Source organism: Sebastes fasciatus, chromosome 16 (assembly GCF_043250625.1).
Source record: "Sebastes fasciatus isolate fSebFas1 chromosome 16, fSebFas1.pri, whole genome shotgun sequence".
Taxonomy (NCBI): Eukaryota; Metazoa; Chordata; class Actinopteri; order Perciformes; family Sebastidae; genus Sebastes; species Sebastes fasciatus.
Window position 1 is genome coordinate 28,505,035 of NC_133810.1, and position 18,890 is coordinate 28,523,924.

Consider the following 18,890-nt stretch of genomic DNA (forward strand, 5'->3'; position numbering starts at 1 on the left):
TCCGAAACCTTACTATGAAACCAATAATATGCAAATTGCATTCTATTTCTAGTGAAATTTTACAGTATGCAACGCTGGACACTACACCGGCATTAATATCCCACAATGCAATGTGGTAGTGACGACAACGGTCATAAGCTCTGTAACATCAATAATGCTTCAATATAAGTGTATGCATCACATCACTTTGTTAGGTGTAATATACTTTTTAAGTTAGTTCAGACTTTATGATTCTCACAAATCATCGTTTTGGTCACATGAGGTTGGTACTGGTTACCATGGTTACGCATCTCCAACCGGCAAGGAGGCTCTCAGGAAGTGACGACGTAAATTACTGCTCAATGCATCCAAAAAGAGACATACTGCTGTTTATTCAAACAAAAGTATGTTGAACGATAGTACACATATTGGGAATGTAGTGCATAGTATGCAAAGCCCCTTCAAGCCGCTCTGATTCACTTTTTCCAGCTTTGTAGATGCCATCCACTGTTTGTTTACCCGTATCTACTTTTTTACTCTTTTAGTTTATAGTTTTCTTAAAGTACTCCTTGTTAGATTTTTATCCGATCCACATCTTGTGTGTTCCTGGTGAATAAATGATTGTTTATTGAGCCAAAAATGTCAAGCATTCCCTGCAATTTATCCCTTCAACCTTATGAAATTATGGCCCTGGATTAAAACAATCACTTCATATACCTCTATAAAAATGTGTGTACATTAGAGAGTCAGTGGCGAGGGAGGGAGTGTGTGAACGGCTAGGAAGGAGAAAAAACGGATGAAATTACGGGAATCACACACAGACAGTGAGACAGAAACGGAGAATGTGGAAAATCACCCTCTACTTAAGCATGTTCCTATGGGCCTGCCCAGCGCAGGACTGTCATCACATAGCAGGAGATTGAATTTCAAGAAAATCTTGGCTGCTCACGTTTTTCCACTCCTCTATTATTCCGTCTCTCAGTTGTGACTCAGACAATGCGGCCTTTGACAAAACCTGATACTGTACGTCTGGTTAGTCTTTAGATGACTGGATCCCTGCCCGGAGTGCTGTCTGTTTTGTTACATTCATCTCCATTTATAAGCTCCTCGTTTGTTTTTATGAAAATGGCAAAAGTGAGCTGTGATCTTTCCCCTCTTTTCATTGTGCTTCCAAAATGTTTGTGTGAGTGCAGTCTCCCCGCAGCTCTCTAATAAAACCGCCTTACATGTTTTTACTCCCTCATGGAAAAGAAGAACATTCTTCCGTGTTAGAGGTTCATTTAGGGCAATAATAAGAACAAGAATAATGATGAAAAACGTCATCAAAGGCCTCATAAAATCTGCCATAAGAAAAGAACAAGAAAGAAGAAAAGAAAATCCTCATTTGTCCGATCATAAAATGTTAAAAGGGGGTAGTTTGATATTTTGGGAAACACGCTTATTCGCTTTCTGGGAGGAGGACAGTTAGATGAGATCACTGATACCACGCTCGTATATCAATGTTCTCATCTAACTCGCCGCCAGCAAGTGAATAAGTGTACTTCTCAAGATGTCAAACTTTTGCTTGTCAAAGTTGGTTACAGTAACTTCTACACTGTAACAGCGTCACTGCCAAAAAATGGAACTGCCTCTAATCTGATCACGTGCAATGAAGCTTAGTTATTGTTTTTATGTTTTTAGACTAATATTAATACACATATTAAAGGAATAGTTTGACATATAGGGATATTATTTACTTGCCGTAATCCGAAACGTTGTTGTTTTAACACTTCCGTTCGCGTACAGATTAAAGAAAGGAGATGCAGCCTGTTAAAGGTGCCATTGCATTTACTTCACAACAAGTTGTTGCCAGGCACTTACCGTCAATCTCAGCCATTTATCCGTTTTTGACACACTAACTGACGACCCAGATAGAGATACCACGTGATACCAACGTCGTTATATTATTGGCTCACAAGCCTTGTTAGAAGTGGGAACCAAACTTCAGATATCTTCCACAGAGATACACAAAACATTCATTTTGGACCCACAAGAATTTTTAAAGTGATTAATTCACTATCTAAAAAAGCCATACTTTTATTCATCACCTTTCTAAAGGCCACAAACATTCATACTTTCGGACAGTCTTTCCTCGAAGGCGTTCATGGTGATACAGTCGGTTGTTACACATGAACAGTGACGAGTAGTTGTGTGAAGAATTTAAACAAAGTGCTTGAGAGAAAACACCACATGGTCGCTTAAAGATAAGCTAAACATCCTGTAAAGTTTCCTGACATTGTTAAACCTTTAACATTTCCATATATTGTAGAAGTTGGTGTTGTCACTTTGTACAGGCTGAAATTCTATTTCTAGTCTCCTTATTCTACAGCTATTGTTAAAAATATATATTTTATTTATAACTTTTTCCAAAAAACAGCATCTAGTTGTGAACTGTGTTTGGTACTTGAACATTATTTGGTATCATTCCTTTAATGAGTTTTTGACTATAAAACCGGTCCAGGACTTTTTGTTGTTGAATGGGAGTATTGCTGGAAGAGAAGTGCCACTACTGTCCTGCTCTGTAGCCAACCATGATGGGGTTGTGTCTTTAAGCTCTTAAGGGTATGTGTCTTACCAGGAAACAAGGGCTCTGGCATTGGCGGACCTGTAATAGTGTTGGAACCCAGGTAGAGCCAGCCCTCCTAAGTCTTTAGGTTTGTAGTACTGCAGCTATTTTTAAAGTAAATTATTGGGTAGAGCTTTTTACAGTTTTATTTTAGTTTGTATCATCCACCGAGAAGTGCCCTTCTCACACTATTTCACTCACGCTTTTCTCACCTCTCCCTCTGTGCTTTGCCCTCCCTCAGATGCATCAGTCAAGCATACCATTGTGGAAGACTACGGCTCTACCTGTCCACACGGCTATAAAAGATTCAACAGCACTCACTGTCAAGGTAACACAGGCAGGACGTAGCTTATAACAAGCACAGAGCTCAGTTTGGGAGTTGTTTCAGTTACTTATTAAAGCTACAGTTCCCACGTGATGAAGCTCTGAACAGATATCATCCTTTACAGTATATCAAAATAACCTCTTCATTTTCACACACCACCCCCCTCGACTTTGAAGATATCAACGAGTGCTCCATGCAGGGCGTCTGTCAGAACGGGGACTGTCTGAACACGCTGGGCAGCTTCAAATGTTCCTGCAAGGCCGGTTTGGTGTTGGACAGGAATCGATGTGTTGGTGAGTGAGAGGTCGCTCCGGGTTTTCTCTCCTCTCTTCTCTGCCTTTCACTGAATACGTTTGATTCCATGACGGGATTCCCTAATGAAACCTTGTCGTCTCCTCTCTGTCAGAGTCTCCAGCTGAGCAGGCCCAGTGCTTCCTGATGGCGTCCGAGGTCAGAGGCTGCGAGCACGCGCTGCCCACCAGCCTCACCCAGGAAATGTGCTGCTGCACGGTGGGCAAAGCATGGGGCCGCCACTGTGAAAGATGTCCTCAGGAGGGCACAGGTGAGTGGACGGAGACGGACAAGGAGCTGTTACGGGCTGAGAAAATGGCCCGATTATTTTCAATAAATAAAAATGTTCAATAAAAAGAAGCGGGACATTATCTGTCCATCTGTTAACACATTTTATGAACACAATTACTTATGACAGAAGTAATCACGATTCAGCAAAAAGCTGGTATTGCTTCAGACTGGCTGCATGTAATTCGCAAAATGTGAGATTCTAAAAAAAAAAGTGAAATAAAGTTAACAGTAAAATCCTCTCCTCTCTCCGTGCGGTGCTCAGTGGCCTTCAATAAGATCTGCCCTGCTGGGAAAGGATACTTTCTCCAAAATATAAGAGAGACCCTGGCCTTCCCTCCCATCATCTTCCCCCGCAATCCAGCAAAGGAGGGTGAGTCCTTGAACACTGTTCACACAAACATTTCCAACATTTCTACTTTCAGTCGTAACACCCCTCTATCTCTTTCCCTTTCAGAACCAAAGCGGCCGGTAAGACATTGATTCTTTTTTTAATCATTTATTAATTAAAATTTTTGCTGTTGTGAAATGCGACCATCTCTTTCGATCAGGAGAGGCCTCCAGCGACGGTGACTGCTGTGCAGCAGTCTCCCACCAGCACCAGCAGTCCTCGTGTGCCTGGTAAACTCACCTCTAACCCCAGATTCATACTCCAATACTCCAGTGATAGAACATGTTGAAATTCAGGAGAAAATGTATTTGCTACTGGTGCTTAATGTACTGCTGCTGTCACAACGAGAGGAAGGTTTCTGCAACGACGACTAGCGTTGATAAATGTCCCCCATGTGTGGTGAAGACATCGGGACTAAAGTTCAACATGTCATATTTCCTCCTAAAGTCTGTCCACTTCATCTCTCCTCTGTTGGATCCACAGTTGTTAAGCCCACCCCTCCAAAAATCATCAGAATGACCCCAGGCAATGACCCCTTCGAAACACAGACTAAAGTCTTGCGTGAGTTCCCTGCAAACCGACTCAGACACCTGTTCTGCTTCAACCTTCTAGAGAGTCACTTCTGTAAAGGCTGGTTCATGCTTCATGCGCCTCAAAACTGGAAAACCCAGCTCTCCACATTCCCCAATAAGAGAAGATATTGTGGTGAGCTTTGGGTCCATCACTCACTAATGACATGTTGACTTTCTCCATGGAATAAACCTAATTTATGACGGCATGCAGAAGAGTTATTTAGCCCCTGAGGCAATCTCTGTTGATAGAAATAAATAGTCCAATTTAACACTGAACCAAATCCAGCATGCTCCTTTAATGACGGTTTTGGACACTTTGCATGTCGTGTGTGTTCAACCATGAAGCATGAACCAGCCTTGAGGCTATGTTCACACTCTTCGTGTTTTATGGAAGCAAGTGTTGCCATAACTGCGTTTTGTGCTGGTATTAAAAAGCAGGTTATGTGAGACACTTAAGTTCCATAAAAAGAAAAAAAAAGTCAGTCCTAAAGGAGTGTTGGATATCTTCGGGCTGTTGGATATCTACTTCTAATTCTGGTCTGTGAAACCTTTTCTTGTGTTTTCATTTGTGACTTTTAGAAAACCAACACAGTCTTTCTGACTGACACCCGTCACTGGCTTTGATATGAAAAAGCCAGTGACGGGTTAAAAACCTGAATAGTGTGAGCATGGCCAAAGATAGAGGGATTTACGTATGACATGGGTGTTAGCAGCTTTATATATATATATATACAGTATATATACTAGGGCTGTCAATTGATTAAAAATATTTAATCACGATTAATCGCATGATTGTCCGTAGTTAATCACACATTTCTTTCTGTTCAAAATGTACCTAAAGGGGAGATTTGTCAAGTATTTAATACTATTATTAACATGGGAGTGGACAAATATGCTTGCTTTATGCAAATGTCTATATATATATATTTATTAGGGCTGTCAATCGATTAAGATATTAAATCGCGATTAATCGCATGATTGTCTGTAGTTAATCGCGATTATATGCTGCTTTATGCAAATGTATGTATATATTTGTTATTGGAAATCAATTAAAAACACAAATCAATGATAAATATTGTCCAGAAACCCTCACAGGTACTGCATTCAACATAAAATATATGCTCAAATCATAACATGGCAAACTGCAGCCCAACAGGCAACAACAGCTGTCAGTGTGTCAGTGTGCTGACTTGACTATGACTTGCCCCCAAACTACATGTGATTATCATAAAGTGGGCATGTCTGTAAAGGGGAGACTCGTGGGTACCCATAGAACCCATTTACATTCACATATCTGGAGGTCAGAGGTCAAGTGACCCCTTTGAAAAATGGTCATGCCAGTTTTTCCTTGCCAAAATTTAGCGTAAGTTTGGAGTGTTCTTTAGCCTCCTTTCTGACAAGCTAGTATGATGTGATTGGTACCAATGGATTCCTTAGGTTTTCTAGTTTCATGTGACACCTTCTCTCTAGCTTTAAAACTGAGCCCGCTACAACCTAAAAAGTTGCGTTAATGCATTAAAGGAATTAGGAGCTTTGAAACAAGTTTGCGTTAATGCGTTATTATCGTGTTAAATTTGACAGCCCTATTATATATTAAACAATAATAATAATATATATATACACACACATATATATGTATCTATATACATATGCATGTATATGTATATGATGCCTGTGTTCCCTCCTTGAAGCAGAGACAGATGAATGCAGGCTAAGCAGGAACATTTGTGGTCACGGAGAGTGTGAGAACAGCCTGAACGGCCACATCTGTCACTGTCACCCTGGCTACCATATCAACCCGCATAGGAACATCTGTGAGGGTAAGAGACAATGGTAGAGACAGCGGCTAGAGGAGGTGGTGACCTGATAGCGCCGAGAAATTTCTCCTGAAGTTTCTTATGCATGGGTGTCCCCTGGCAGACTCACAGATTGATATACAATTGATAGGAAGGAGGAAGATGTACCGGTCTATGAATGTTAAGCAGTGCCACTCATCCTGTCTACTAGGTGATATATATGCGGGGACTACTTTCAGATCAACATTAAAAATAGTCAGTTGACTCTTGGATCTCTGTTTTTTTCTGAATCAAAAATAGATCAATTACAAAAATGGTAAATGAAAGTATTCAGACGTGATCCTCATCATGCCTTTTGTGTCTTAACTGTTGACGTGTAGAAATCATAACTAGGAAGAAAATTACAGCTCTTATTGGTGCGCACAATTAATGCATAAATTACAATATTTACAATCAGTATTTTGCCTTCCACAATAAAATTAAACCTGATTGTGTGTGATGTTAAAGCTTTTAATTAAGATTTTAATTCAACTGTGTTAATGTTTAGCTTTAGTAAAGCTAAACATACTCCACTGAGTATGACTCAAAAATAGTTGTATAATGTCTTTTGTGGCTCTGAGGGGAGATTTTCTGCGCCGATTTTGATGGATTTTAGCTGGAGTACCTCTTTAAGAAACACAAATGTAATTTAAAGCAGGGCTCGACAGTCAGGGTTGCCAGGTTGCCATTGTCAAGCATTTTGAGAAAACAAATTCTTGGCCTTTGGTTGCCATCAGTGGCAACCACTTTTAACATATTAAAAAGTACGGACAACAAACAGCCAAACTTGCACCTCGAAATATATTTTTTAATATTTGTTGCATTAGTGATATTTAAATATTGCTGTTACAGTCAGAACCGGAAACAGACAACGCTGCACGTAACAACGCTGCATGTAACAACGCAGCACGTAACAATGCTGCACGTGGGTTGGTGTGTTTACTCGGCGCTCAGAGGCATCTGTTTCAGACAATGGTTGAGCAAATTAAGTTGTTTGACTGTGGGGTGAACAGTTTGACTAACCCGTCAACATGACAAAGGACTGTGTAAATTGCTTTAACTGAAAAAGAACCAGATGAACCTGAACAAAAAAAACAAAGCGGAGGCAAAGTACGGAAAATTATACTACAAAGCATGTACAAAATACACATGACAAGTGTACATGTCACATTTTCATTAATGAAAATCGTGATGAAAACTTTGTTTTGCTCCACGGTGAACGAAGAATCAAAATGTATAAATGTAGAAAAGTCTTGATGGATTGAAGTAAATGGAGGCCAGGTTCAACAACAGCAAAACTATATCAAAACATCCGTTTACAAACTCACACAACTCGTGCAATTTAATCCAAGTCTGATGCATCTTTGCTAAAACCCTTATTATTTAAAACACCGCCGCATAAACAGTCTCATGCTTGCGCAGGCACGCTACTCTTCCGTGCGAGTTCAGACGGGTCCAAATGGGTTTATTAAGTAAAATATGAAAGTAGATAAGCAGTAAAATACATTTCAGCTAAAACTGTGAACCTAGTTTCTCCGATAATAATAATAATGTCCCTGCATTTAAAAATCCCTACGAGACAGTTGTGTTCTTCTTAAAGTAAAATAAATGGATTTGTAAGGTTAGCTGTGTAGTTTTTGTCATGCATGTGAATGGATCTGGTAGTAAGAGGTAGAAGTAGTTGATCTAACACATTGACACATACATATCACTTAAAGATGGATGTTAGGACAGGTGGTGAAAAACAGAGCACTGTGTCTCCTGAGCTCTATGACCCTCTGGTGTCTGTCTGTATTATTCAACACTGTCATGTGTCATCATTGTGCTTCTCTCCTGTTGTCCAGATGATAATGAATGTGACTCAGATCCGTGCGGCCACGGTAGAGGCCTTTGCGTCAACATAGAGGGAGGTTACAAATGCCTCTGCCGTCAGGGCTATAAACACATGGTGCAGAATGGGAGACTCAAGTGCGTAGGTAAGTTAGGTTGAGTGATTTCCATGTTTAAATGTTTTTTCTATAAATTATCAGATCCTGCATTGGCTCCGTCCTCTCTGTTTTTGCAGACGTGAACGAGTGCTCTAAGCAGGACATCTGTGGTGTCGGAGGCCAGTGTGTGAACCTCCCCGGTTCTTATAAATGTGAATGTCACAGCGGCTTTAGGAGCAAGTCACACCGTCACCCAGCCTGTGAAGGTACAAAGATGCTGATTATAAAGACAGTATGGATATTAGTGCGCCGGCTCTCCACTCACAAAACACTTATTATGTGTGTGTCACGATAACACGCCTGTGACTGTGCTCTGTATTTCTGAATACTTCTTCAAATCACCGGTATATGACACGTCTTCTCCCTTATTCCAGACGTAAATGAGTGTTTGAACCCTGACACGTGTCCCAATGAGCAATGTGAGAACACACCGGGCTCATATGAGTGTGTTTCTTGCTTGCCTGGTCACGAGGCCCGCACAGGCACCTGCTATGGTGAGTGCAACCCTGCCATACAGCAACATTATTAACTTATTTGTGATACCCCTTTCTGTCTGTGCGTTTTTGTGAGACACTGCCAAATTGAGGGCCTTATTATCATGCTAAAAAGTCAAGGAATTCTGGCTGGTAATGTGCAAAATATTGAGCTCTGTGAAAATGGACAACGTTGATCACAATGAGCAACAATTCACCTACATTCACTCGGCAGCATAGAGACATAAAGAAGCCAAATATACGCGTAAGTACAGAGCAAGATAATTCAATCTGTTATCAGTATGGGCATAACTTGAGCCAATTGTGTGCTGGGCATTGTTACAGGGAAACATCTTAGATCAAGGATCGACACGGTAGCTTAACTAAGGGCACACTAGCAAAAATGTGCAAGTGAGTTTTTTGGAAATGCTGAAGTGCCCTCTCATCTGCATGCCAAATTACCACTTTCACAGACACTGGCAGTTGCGCGGCCAGTTATTTATTGCATAGACATATATACATAGATACCGCTTTGGACGCTTCAGCCCGTTGCAGCGATACGTCAACGTGGGCGCCATATTGGACCTGGCAAGACTGGCCTGTAACCATATACAAGTGAACGGGGGAGCTGCTGTTTTTCTGGATAAAAAGCACTATAACGTCTACATTTCTCAACCGATTTCAACCTGTCGTTATTATATTCAAGGGTTTATGATCTACGTGGAGTAGAAAGATAAAGTGTTGTCGATATACAAACATGTTATGATATCACTGTAATTGAGCTTCTTTTCATGCCTCCTACATCTTTCATTAGACATTAATGAGTGTCAGAAGCCTGGCATCTGTCCTAACGGCCGCTGTGAGAACCTCCCTGGTACGTACCGCTGCCTGTGCAACGAGGGCTTCCTCCCTTCTTCAGACAGCAAAGTTTGCAGCGGTGAGTAATGCTTACATAACGTCGACATTGACATTACCCAGATTAAGTTGCTTATAATGCAGTTGAGTGATTTAAAGGAATAATTCACCCACAAAATGACCATTTGTATATCAACAACTCACCCAGTGTTACCTTGAATTCTTGAAGAAAATGTTGTTATACAAATTGTGATTTTGTGGGTGAAGTATCCCTTTAATGGCCGTTTGGTGCTGAAGCTGTAATGAAGAACTCTTAATCATTAAAGATGTTGGGTTTCCCTTGTTTTTTCCTTCTTCCAAACAGACATTGATGAGTGTGAGGACGTCAGGCTGTGTGCTTATGGTCACTGCATCAATACAGAAGGCTCCTTCAAGTGCCAGTGCTACCCGGGATACCAGCGCACGCAGGAAGGAAGCCACTGTGAAGGCATGAATCAGTCAACAAACATGCAATAATTTAATCACCTGAAACTCATGTTATTGTCACTTGACAGCTAATCAGCACTGGATTGTGATAATAAAGTGTGACCGAGTTCAGATTGTTTTTTTGACCGCTCCATTAATCCAGCTCACCACATGCTTCACATTCCAAACACTGTTTTTGTTTCCTTCCCTTCAGATATCAACGAGTGTGAGAGGCCATCAAACTGTCAGCGGGGCCGCTGTATCAACAGTATGGGCTCATACCACTGTGAGTGCCAGAAGGGCTACTCACTGGTCGGAGGCAGGAGGTGCCAAGGTCAGTCTCTTCAAATCTATATGGTCAGATGTTTATTAGAAAACAGGATGCTGTCTGAACTAATTAGTAACTCATATGCAGGAGATGGGAAACTAAATTGCTGTGTAAATCTTTGTTTTAATTACAATATCTTTATTTTTTATCTTTAAAGCGGCAGTAGGCAGAATGTTTTTGGCATCATTGGGCAAAAATAACCTTTCAGTGTTTTCTTACTTTCCTCTGAAAAAAATTAAAGCTGTTTAAGAACAAAATCTATTTGTTTGCGACTCAGATGGTGTTTGGATCAAAAACAAATACTCGTGTGATTTCCCCTTTCAGACATAGACGAATGTGCCGCAGACAGAAGTCTCTGCAAGCCCTTCGGCTCCTGCGAGAACATACCGGGCTCCTATGTGTGTGCCTGCAATCACGGCTTCGTCCTCTCAGAGGACAAACACAGCTGTGAGGGTAAGCCTGCTCTGATTCCTTCTGCTTTACTGTAGACCCACATTTATCCCGGAGCTTAAACCAGGCCTGAACATTTGATCCCTGCCTCTCCCAAACCCAAATCTTCTCAGTTCAAACCAATCTGAGGGCCTAGAAGCCAAACAATTATAATTATTGGCCATATTAGACCAAATCCTATGTTCTATATGAACCAAGTCACAAACTAAACTCTAATTAAAAGAAAGGAACAGCTTGGCGAGCCCATCGGCTCTGGACTGTTTCCTAACACTCACCACGTTTTCTCTTGCAGCCGTTCGGGTGATGACAGATGAGAAGAAGGAATGCTACTTGAACCTCGATGACACCGTGTTCTGCGACAGCGTCCTGGCCACCAACGTAACCAAGCAGGAGTGCTGCTGCTCCATCGGCGTGGGATGGGGAGATCACTGTGAGATCTATCCCTGTCCTGTCTCCCAGTCAGGTACATTTACAGTACAGTGCTCTGTGCATAATGCAAGTAAACACACATTCAGCTGAGTGATTGGTGAGTTTGTAGCTCAGCGTGTTGAACATGTTACTAACAAGGGTTTAGACAATAATGACTGTAGTTCATTATGGGTAAAAGTGTCCACCAAATGGTGAACATTATGTCATTCTGTATCTATTGCTGTTTATTAAACTCTGCCTGGTCTTCTCCACCCAGCTGAGTTCCACTTCCTGTGTCCAAACGGCCAAGGCCTCTACTATGATGAAGGACTCCTGTACAGCCTGCCTGTCTACCATGGTACATATTATACAACCTGGGTCACAATATTCACACACACCAGGGCTAAATATGGAAACAGTAATAGCAGCGCTTAAGTTTGAATTTACACATTTACAAAGGTACAAATTTACAGAGGTAGATGTTAAAGACAGATGTTTAAAGAAAAGTCTTTGTTTATTATAATTTGTAATAATGCATTTGCGCCGAAATTCTGTGTTAAAATAAAAAAAATACAGCCTGAGTTAAATACCTTCTTACTTGTCCAAATAAGTTCCTCGTGAAATTGGTAAACCGTTCTCATTACATAAAACAACTTTATGGGAAGACCGGCAGTCTATTCCTGAGACTTTTTCTTCCTTGTCTGCAGATATCGACGAGTGCTCTTTGTTTGCTGATGAAATCTGCAAGAAGGGTCGCTGTGAGAACACGCAGCCGGGCTACGAGTGCTACTGTCAACAGGGCTTCTACTACGATGGCAACCTTCTCGAGTGCATTGGTGAGTGCTTAGATACAATGGCACATAAAGAAACCCTTTGTTTTGTAGATACTTTGTACTAACAGATGAATGTTGCTTTTTACGGTTTGCATGTACTCCGTCAGATGTGAATGAATGCCACGATGAGTCTCTGTGCACTAACGGGCGCTGCGTCAACACCGAAGGGGCCTTCTACTGCAACTGTAACCGGCCCTGGACTCCAGACAACAACAAGAAGAAGTGTGTGATAGCAACAGTGGCTGGTGAGTAAAAGCGTATCATCTCCCAGTGACCCTGGCAGCTCATTCTGCATTTATCTAGCTGTGTTGAGCTTTGAGTTTTTTGTTCTACAGATGTGAATGAGTGTGAGGACCCAGCCAACTGTAAGAACGGCCACTGTGTGGACACTCCAGGGTCGTACTACTGCATCTGCTCTCCGCCTTGGACCCTGGCCACCGACCGGAACAGTTGTGTGACTCCTGAGGAGCAGGCTGGTGAGTGCAGACCCTGTGCAGTGGGGGGGAGTTATGAAGAGCAACAAGGCAGTGATGGGCAACAGCAGTTTATTCTGGAAAAAGCAAAAAGTTGTGTTGGCTGTCTGTGCTTGTGGGAGGTAGTGTATGTGAGACGAAACTGATATCCATGCCAAGTTGAACAAAGGAGAAGGAATCTGATAACCTTTTTGTAGCTGTCGTTGTACTAAACAGAGGCGACGTCAGGCTTTCTTGTGTTTTCATCACATTTTAAGTGGCTGAAGAATGTTTTTGAGATCTTACTTCATCACTTTGAGTCTGTAATTGTTGTAATTGTTAAGGGGGCACATTACAGAGGAACAACCATGAAAGTACATACAGTACAGTGATGGCAGGATGATGATAGAAGAAGTATTATAGAGCCATCCTGAGCTAAACAACACACAAACTGAAAAAAAAACTCTCAGGTAAACCAATTAAGAACATACATTTTAAATCAAAGGTCTGTGTTAAAGATAGCAAACAGACAAATAAACATATAAGATATATATTCATACATATGTCCAATTACATTTTGTACATGTGATGGTAAAAGTAGTTGCATTTAGATTGTAGACTATCACGTGATGTTTTGTTATCATAGCTGTAATAAAAATATAGAAGTGCCACAGTGTAGCTCCAGCTTTATTAAGGCTTACATCTACTATAGCCTAATGCAACAAGTGAGTAGTTGCCTTTGTAATCGATGCCTGAAACGCTGTTGCATCTGTCGCAAACATTAAGAAAATACATTTAATTTGTCGACTAGAAATCTACATTTACATCTACAAATGACCCCTGGATGTCTGAAGTGGCCAGTTTGTTCCAAATTCCATATCAGTGGTTTTGTGATGTTTGCTGGTCAAAAAAGGAGTAGTTATTGTTCCATAAAAGATGAAGCCGATGCTCTTGTGTTGTATTGATGAAGAGATACTGAGTTGCATCGGATACCAGACAGCCCAGGTTGACCCAGTCATTGAGGTTTTCTGATACCATCTGGTGAAGAATCCCGTCTTAAACATGGAGTTAACTTATTACTCCTCATGGCCAGAAGTTGGGGGCATGCACTTAAACTGCCCCCCCGTTTACAGAAGGCAAGGCTGCAGCCACCATCCTTACAGAGGCAAATGAATTCATATGGCCATGCCATGATGACCATGTTGCCAGAGGTATTTTGTATGAAGTGTTTTCTGCAAATGTGGTGAACATTTGTTCCCTTCACACTCAGAAGAGGAGACGTGTTTGCATTCTTGCTATTAGGTCAAACATGTGGGCTCTGGGCTCCAACAGGTGTGCACCTGGAAAGCCTCCTTTTTGTTATTATTCAGACATGCTGAAATGGAAGAGATGCAAACATAGAAAAGCTGTCGCATCGGACCTGTTAGTCCAGAATAGTGTTACTGAATAGTTCTTGAGAATACGAAGTACGAGTGGCTCTGGTCTTCCTGTTACCACTACAACCACGACATGAATACATGACTAGAAAACGGATGGGTGTATGGACACTGATGAGCTTAAAACCAACTTACTTGCCATTATCCTGTTAATTCTAGGAAGCAAACCCCAGTCTAATCAATTGTTTCAAATTGGCAAGTTTTAGGGACTAGGGAATGGATGTGAATATGGTTTGTCCTGTAATTGGCTGGATTTAGAAAAGTTGGACTTATAAAAGACTGCAGACTTCTTAGCAGATGAAAGATTCCTCAGTTGAAGTGTTGCCTGAACCAAGCTTCCTGTTTTAACCTGCAGCCTTTTTGCAGATATGGCGGTGTGGTTGCATGTCTACTAGAGACCCACTGCAGTGTGTGCATGACCGAAAGCTCATTTTGTTATAAGCAGAACCTTGCATGCAACATTTATGGTAGAAACGTAAACAGAAAAGAAAAATTGACCTACAGAGGGGGGTGGACACAATAACAGTACCAACTGTACATGGTTATGTAAACCAATACAATATCACTGCAATGAATGCTGCAGCTTAAAATGTTTGTTTTTTTGTTGAGATTGAGTTGATTCAACGACTCTGCGACTTGTTAAAGATGAAAGTTGAATCAACAAGTCTCAGGAAAAACTGAACGTTGTGCAGAAAAGGTAACACTTCATTTTACAGGTCCGCAAATTTCATGGTAATTAGGTGATAATTAGTAAGTAACCTATTTGAAATTTCGAATAGGTTACTTACTAATTATCACCTAATTACCATGAAATTTGTGGACATGTAAAAGGAAGTGTTGCTGCAGAAAACTTCACAAAGGGGAGTATATATTGCAGGGTTATTGTACCGAATTTCATGATGTAGCACAACTTTTCATTCATTATTGTGTCCACCACCCTACAGAATAAGAGTTGGCCCCAAGCAGATGTTCATACTGTAACCAGTGTCTGTGGTGCCCTTTGCAGATGTGAATGAGTGCCAGGACCCCTCGTACTGTAAGAATGGGAGGTGTGAGAACACGCCCGGCTCCTTTCACTGTTTTTGCGACCCTCCCCTCACCTTCAGTGCAGCGCTGAAGCAGTGCGTCTACGACGGTGGGTAAAATGCAGCGTCGGCTCACCTGAGCATGACTGAGTTTTGGCTTACCTCGATATCTGCCGCTCATGTTGCTCTTTGTAATTCCTCCCAAAGTTGTGTCCCATCTGGCCTTTACTGGCTTTATGTTTCCCCTCTTACCAACTTTTACAGAGACAGTTTGCACTCTTTGGAGGGATACCACTTTGTGTAGTTATTAAAATCACATACTGAATGTTCGCATTTTATACACACAAAGCAGTATCTGAGCATGTCCAGTATGAGAGAACAAGAGATTACTTTTAGGATTTCTGCATGTCTATTTTTTCCAAAAACAATTTGTGTTATCACTATTAAAGATGATAAAATTTGTTCTGGTAGAGAAAACACAGCATTTGAAAACTGCTCATTTAGTGGAGAATGGCCTGAGCTCACTTAGTGATTATTTTGCCTGCAAGATATGTGACTCACTTTAATGTTTTCATTTTTACAGAGTAGTGAATGTCTTTAATATGGCTGGTTTAACATCTGTAATTAACCCTGCAGCAGGACTGTTTAAGTGTGACGCATTGTAACCAGCAGACCAAAAAAAATTACATTGAACACTATTATGCTCTATCGTCACAATTACAGAAGACAAAGGAAGCATACTGAACCACAAGCAAGGAGCTGTAACAATAAGCTGTTTGCCTAATGAGAGGAAACTCAGCATATCTTCATCACTTAACCACGCAGCCATTTATCTTACACTCAGTGCTAGTGTTAATTTTTTTCGGTGTCATTTGTAGATAGGACATTGAATTTTTTATTATGTTTGGGAACATTAACATTAGTCTGTAGATTTGAATAGCTGTAAGTGTGACTAAATAATTTAATCTATTAACGCGTATTAGCGTCCATGTGCCATGAGCAGATCTCCATGCTGTAAAAACAATATATAGTGGGTTTAGGCTTTTCTTCTGCAGCATCTATTACTTACAGGGGACATAAGCTGTATGGCATAGCTACTGTAGGTTATACAGGTAACCACTATACTATGGGGCGGGCTAATTTCTGCACTTTGGCACGACTTTTGACCTCTGTTACCCCCAACCCTAATGAGCATGTACAGAGAATAAATGGATGAGTACATATTGTGCACTTACTTCACTCTGATTTATAAATATGTTCCACTGAAGCACATTCAAGTTGCTCTCATAATGCATGTAACATTTATTGAGATATTCTAACATCTGACCAACATCCATCATCTTTAAGAACCTTTCAGCCAAATAATGCAGATGTTTTAAGGCTTTATTATGGCGTTACACATGCTGAATACACCTGGGATGACATTTAATCCTTAAAGTTACACATTTACCTACATTATAATTGTCTTCCACTGACTTGCAGAACACTGTTTTACTTAGAAACCCTGATATTAAACTTAGAGCTCAGAGACTGGCTGAATGTGGCTTCTTGTGCTTAAACTATGTAAATCTGATACTGCCTGAATTCTTACATTTTACCTTTAATTGTTAACCTACAGTTAACATTTCATGTTATTTTTTTTATCCTCCTTTTTTACCCAGATCGCACTGCAGCCCACAAAGACGTGTGTTTCCTGCAGGTCGACGAGGGCTTGATCTGCAGCGAGCCCAGGAACGGCATGGTGGTGACCTACTCGGAATGCTGCTGTCACTACGGTCGTGGCTGGGGGCCCGAGTGTAACACTTGTCCCCGCAGAAACTCAGGTGAGCAAACTGAAATTCCGCCCCGGCCGCTCAGCTTCAACTGTCGACCTCTCTTTTTCTTTTGAGCTAAAAAGACTTTATTTATTCCTCGTGTTCAGAGATGTTCAGTCGTCTGTGTGAGATGCATCTGGAGACCGAGTCTGATGGGGAGCAGGATTTCCTGGCAGCTTTCGCCCACTACAACCCAGGTAAAACTACACATCACACCGTCTTTGTCAATATACGGTCATATATGTCAGACACTCGTGTATTTGTCCACAACCTACCCTTATTTTCTTCCCACATTTCCCCTGTCTGTTTGTCTGTAAAAGGTGACAGCTCAGAGGAGGATTCGGACGAATGCAGCTGTGCAAATGGCCGCTGTGTCCGCTCCTACCTGGGCACCATGTGTGAATGTAACACAGGCTTTAGGTTGGACCACTCCCGCACCCGCTGTATAGGTTTGCACTTGCTAGCCTTACAAAAATATTTTAAAAAAGTACTTTTTTGTCATTCATTTCTTATTGCATTTTAAGGAATATACAGTAGCAAATGGAGGAATTTCTATTTGACACTGTTGATTGATGTTTTATCTCCTTTAATATTGATAAGTGTTTTTTTATTTTTTACAGACATCGATGAGTGTGCAGAACCAGGAGCTCGCGTCAGTCCATGCAAGAACGCTCGCTGTGTGAACACCGCCGGCTCGTACAAGTGCTACTGCAAAAACGGCTTTGTGGCCACACGCAGGCCAAACACATGCGTCCGACGCAGAACTCGGTAACCTCCGTGTGTCACTCCGTTTATCCCTATCTACAGTATGCAATAAACACACAAGCTCATGCTGCACACACACACTTACTGTCTCACAGTACGAACGTGGGACCGTGTGTTGGCAGTGAACCTCCCCAGGAGCCAAAATCACAGCAGTAGCTAATAAGAAATGTACAAAACATTGTCATTGTCAGCTCCTCTTTCACTCCTCATTGCACATTTAATTCAAGAAATAATCAATACAGAAAAGGAATATGTTTATTTGTCAAACATTTTTTTGTAATTATAGTTTTTAAACTTTTTTTTTTGTTAATTTTAAATTGTGCTTCTTTTGTATTTTTTTTTTCATTGATCTCTCTGTTGCATTGATCTCTCATTGTTAAAGGAGCAGTGTGTAGGATTTAGTGGCATCTAGTGGTGAGGTTGCAACCAACTGAATACCCTTCAGCTCACTCCTCACTTTCCAAGCGTGTTGGAGAACTACTGTGGCCTTCAGGTAATGTAAAAACACAAAAGGCTCTCTCTAGAGTCAGTGTTTGGTTTGTCCGTTCTGGGCTACTGTAGAAACACGGCGGACTCCGTGAAGAGGACCCTGTCCCCATGTAGATATAAACGGCTCATTCTAAGCTAGCGAAAATACAACGATTCTTAGTTTCAGGTGATTGTACACAAATGAAAACATAGTTATGAATATTATATTCCATTTCTGCTAATAGGTCTCCCGAATCCTACACACTGTTCCTTTAATTTGAATCTCAGATCTCACGCCACCTCTCGTTTTAATACAGAAATGTGTTTCAAAGATCCATCTGGTATTCCTCTTGTTTACTTCAGCCCATTCAATATTTGCATACTACAGGAATACCATGAGAACTTTTACATGTTACGGTATTCCCCCTTTACATTCCCATTTAGGTCCACATTCTTTCATGTTTAATTCTAAATTGACGTCATCTGATATTGTATTTTCTAACCACACATCGTTGATTTTGTGTTGTTGTACAGTTTGTCCGATGGATCAACAGCTTCTGTAAGAATGGTCCCTGTCCTCCCCCCTGTTTATTTGTTGATGTAAAATATGAGAAACCTGAAGTTTTTGTATAATTTGACATGTGCACCTAAGTAAATTTAAGCTAGAAAAAGAAAGGTCAAGCACTTAGCAATGAAAATAGTGGGAATATTTGCTAAACGTAGCTTATTCCGGAAAACCAAGAAAGTTTGACGTTTGTTGTCATGAATGCTGCATCAAAGTATTTAGAAAACCAAAGACGCTGTTGAGATAAATTTGATTAAAAAAAGAAGATGCCAACCAGTG

General features: G+C 41.0%; 1 protein-coding gene across 4 annotated transcripts in view; it reads left to right on the plus strand.

Moving 5' to 3' along the window:
* Nucleotides 1-18,888, plus strand: part of ltbp3 (latent transforming growth factor beta binding protein 3) — a 38,271-nt gene extending 19,383 nt beyond the window's left edge. Inside the window, exons 5-29 of one of the 4 annotated variants that reach the window (XM_074611630.1) lie at nt 2,826-2,912; nt 3,086-3,202; nt 3,316-3,471; nt 3,754-3,861; nt 3,946-3,959; nt 4,040-4,109; nt 4,363-4,440; nt 6,143-6,271; nt 8,131-8,262; nt 8,352-8,480; nt 8,649-8,768; nt 9,562-9,684; nt 9,967-10,089; nt 10,282-10,401; nt 10,720-10,848; nt 11,138-11,308; nt 11,531-11,611; nt 11,961-12,089; nt 12,194-12,331; nt 12,422-12,562; nt 14,981-15,109; nt 16,661-16,822; nt 16,921-17,010; nt 17,134-17,262; nt 17,434-17,722. In XM_074611630.1, the coding sequence (XP_074467731.1) occupies nt 2,826-2,912; nt 3,086-3,202; nt 3,316-3,471; nt 3,754-3,861; nt 3,946-3,959; nt 4,040-4,109; nt 4,363-4,440; nt 6,143-6,271; nt 8,131-8,262; nt 8,352-8,480; nt 8,649-8,768; nt 9,562-9,684; nt 9,967-10,089; nt 10,282-10,401; nt 10,720-10,848; nt 11,138-11,308; nt 11,531-11,611; nt 11,961-12,089; nt 12,194-12,331; nt 12,422-12,562; nt 14,981-15,109; nt 16,661-16,822; nt 16,921-17,010; nt 17,134-17,262; nt 17,434-17,585 (2,957 nt within the window). In that variant the 3' untranslated portion in view covers nt 17,586-17,722. Of the gene's footprint in view, nt 1-2,825; nt 2,913-3,085; nt 3,203-3,315; nt 3,472-3,753; nt 3,879-3,945; nt 3,960-4,039; nt 4,110-4,362; nt 4,441-6,142; nt 6,272-8,130; nt 8,263-8,351; nt 8,481-8,648; nt 8,769-9,561; nt 9,685-9,966; nt 10,090-10,281; nt 10,402-10,719; nt 10,849-11,137; nt 11,309-11,530; nt 11,612-11,960; nt 12,090-12,193; nt 12,332-12,421; nt 12,563-14,980; nt 15,110-16,660; nt 16,823-16,920; nt 17,011-17,133; nt 17,263-17,433 lie in introns of all 4 variants that reach the window. The other 3 variants (XM_074611632.1, XM_074611634.1, XM_074611631.1) reach the window with 3 other exon arrangements.
* Nucleotides 18,889-18,890: the final 2 nt, after the last annotated feature.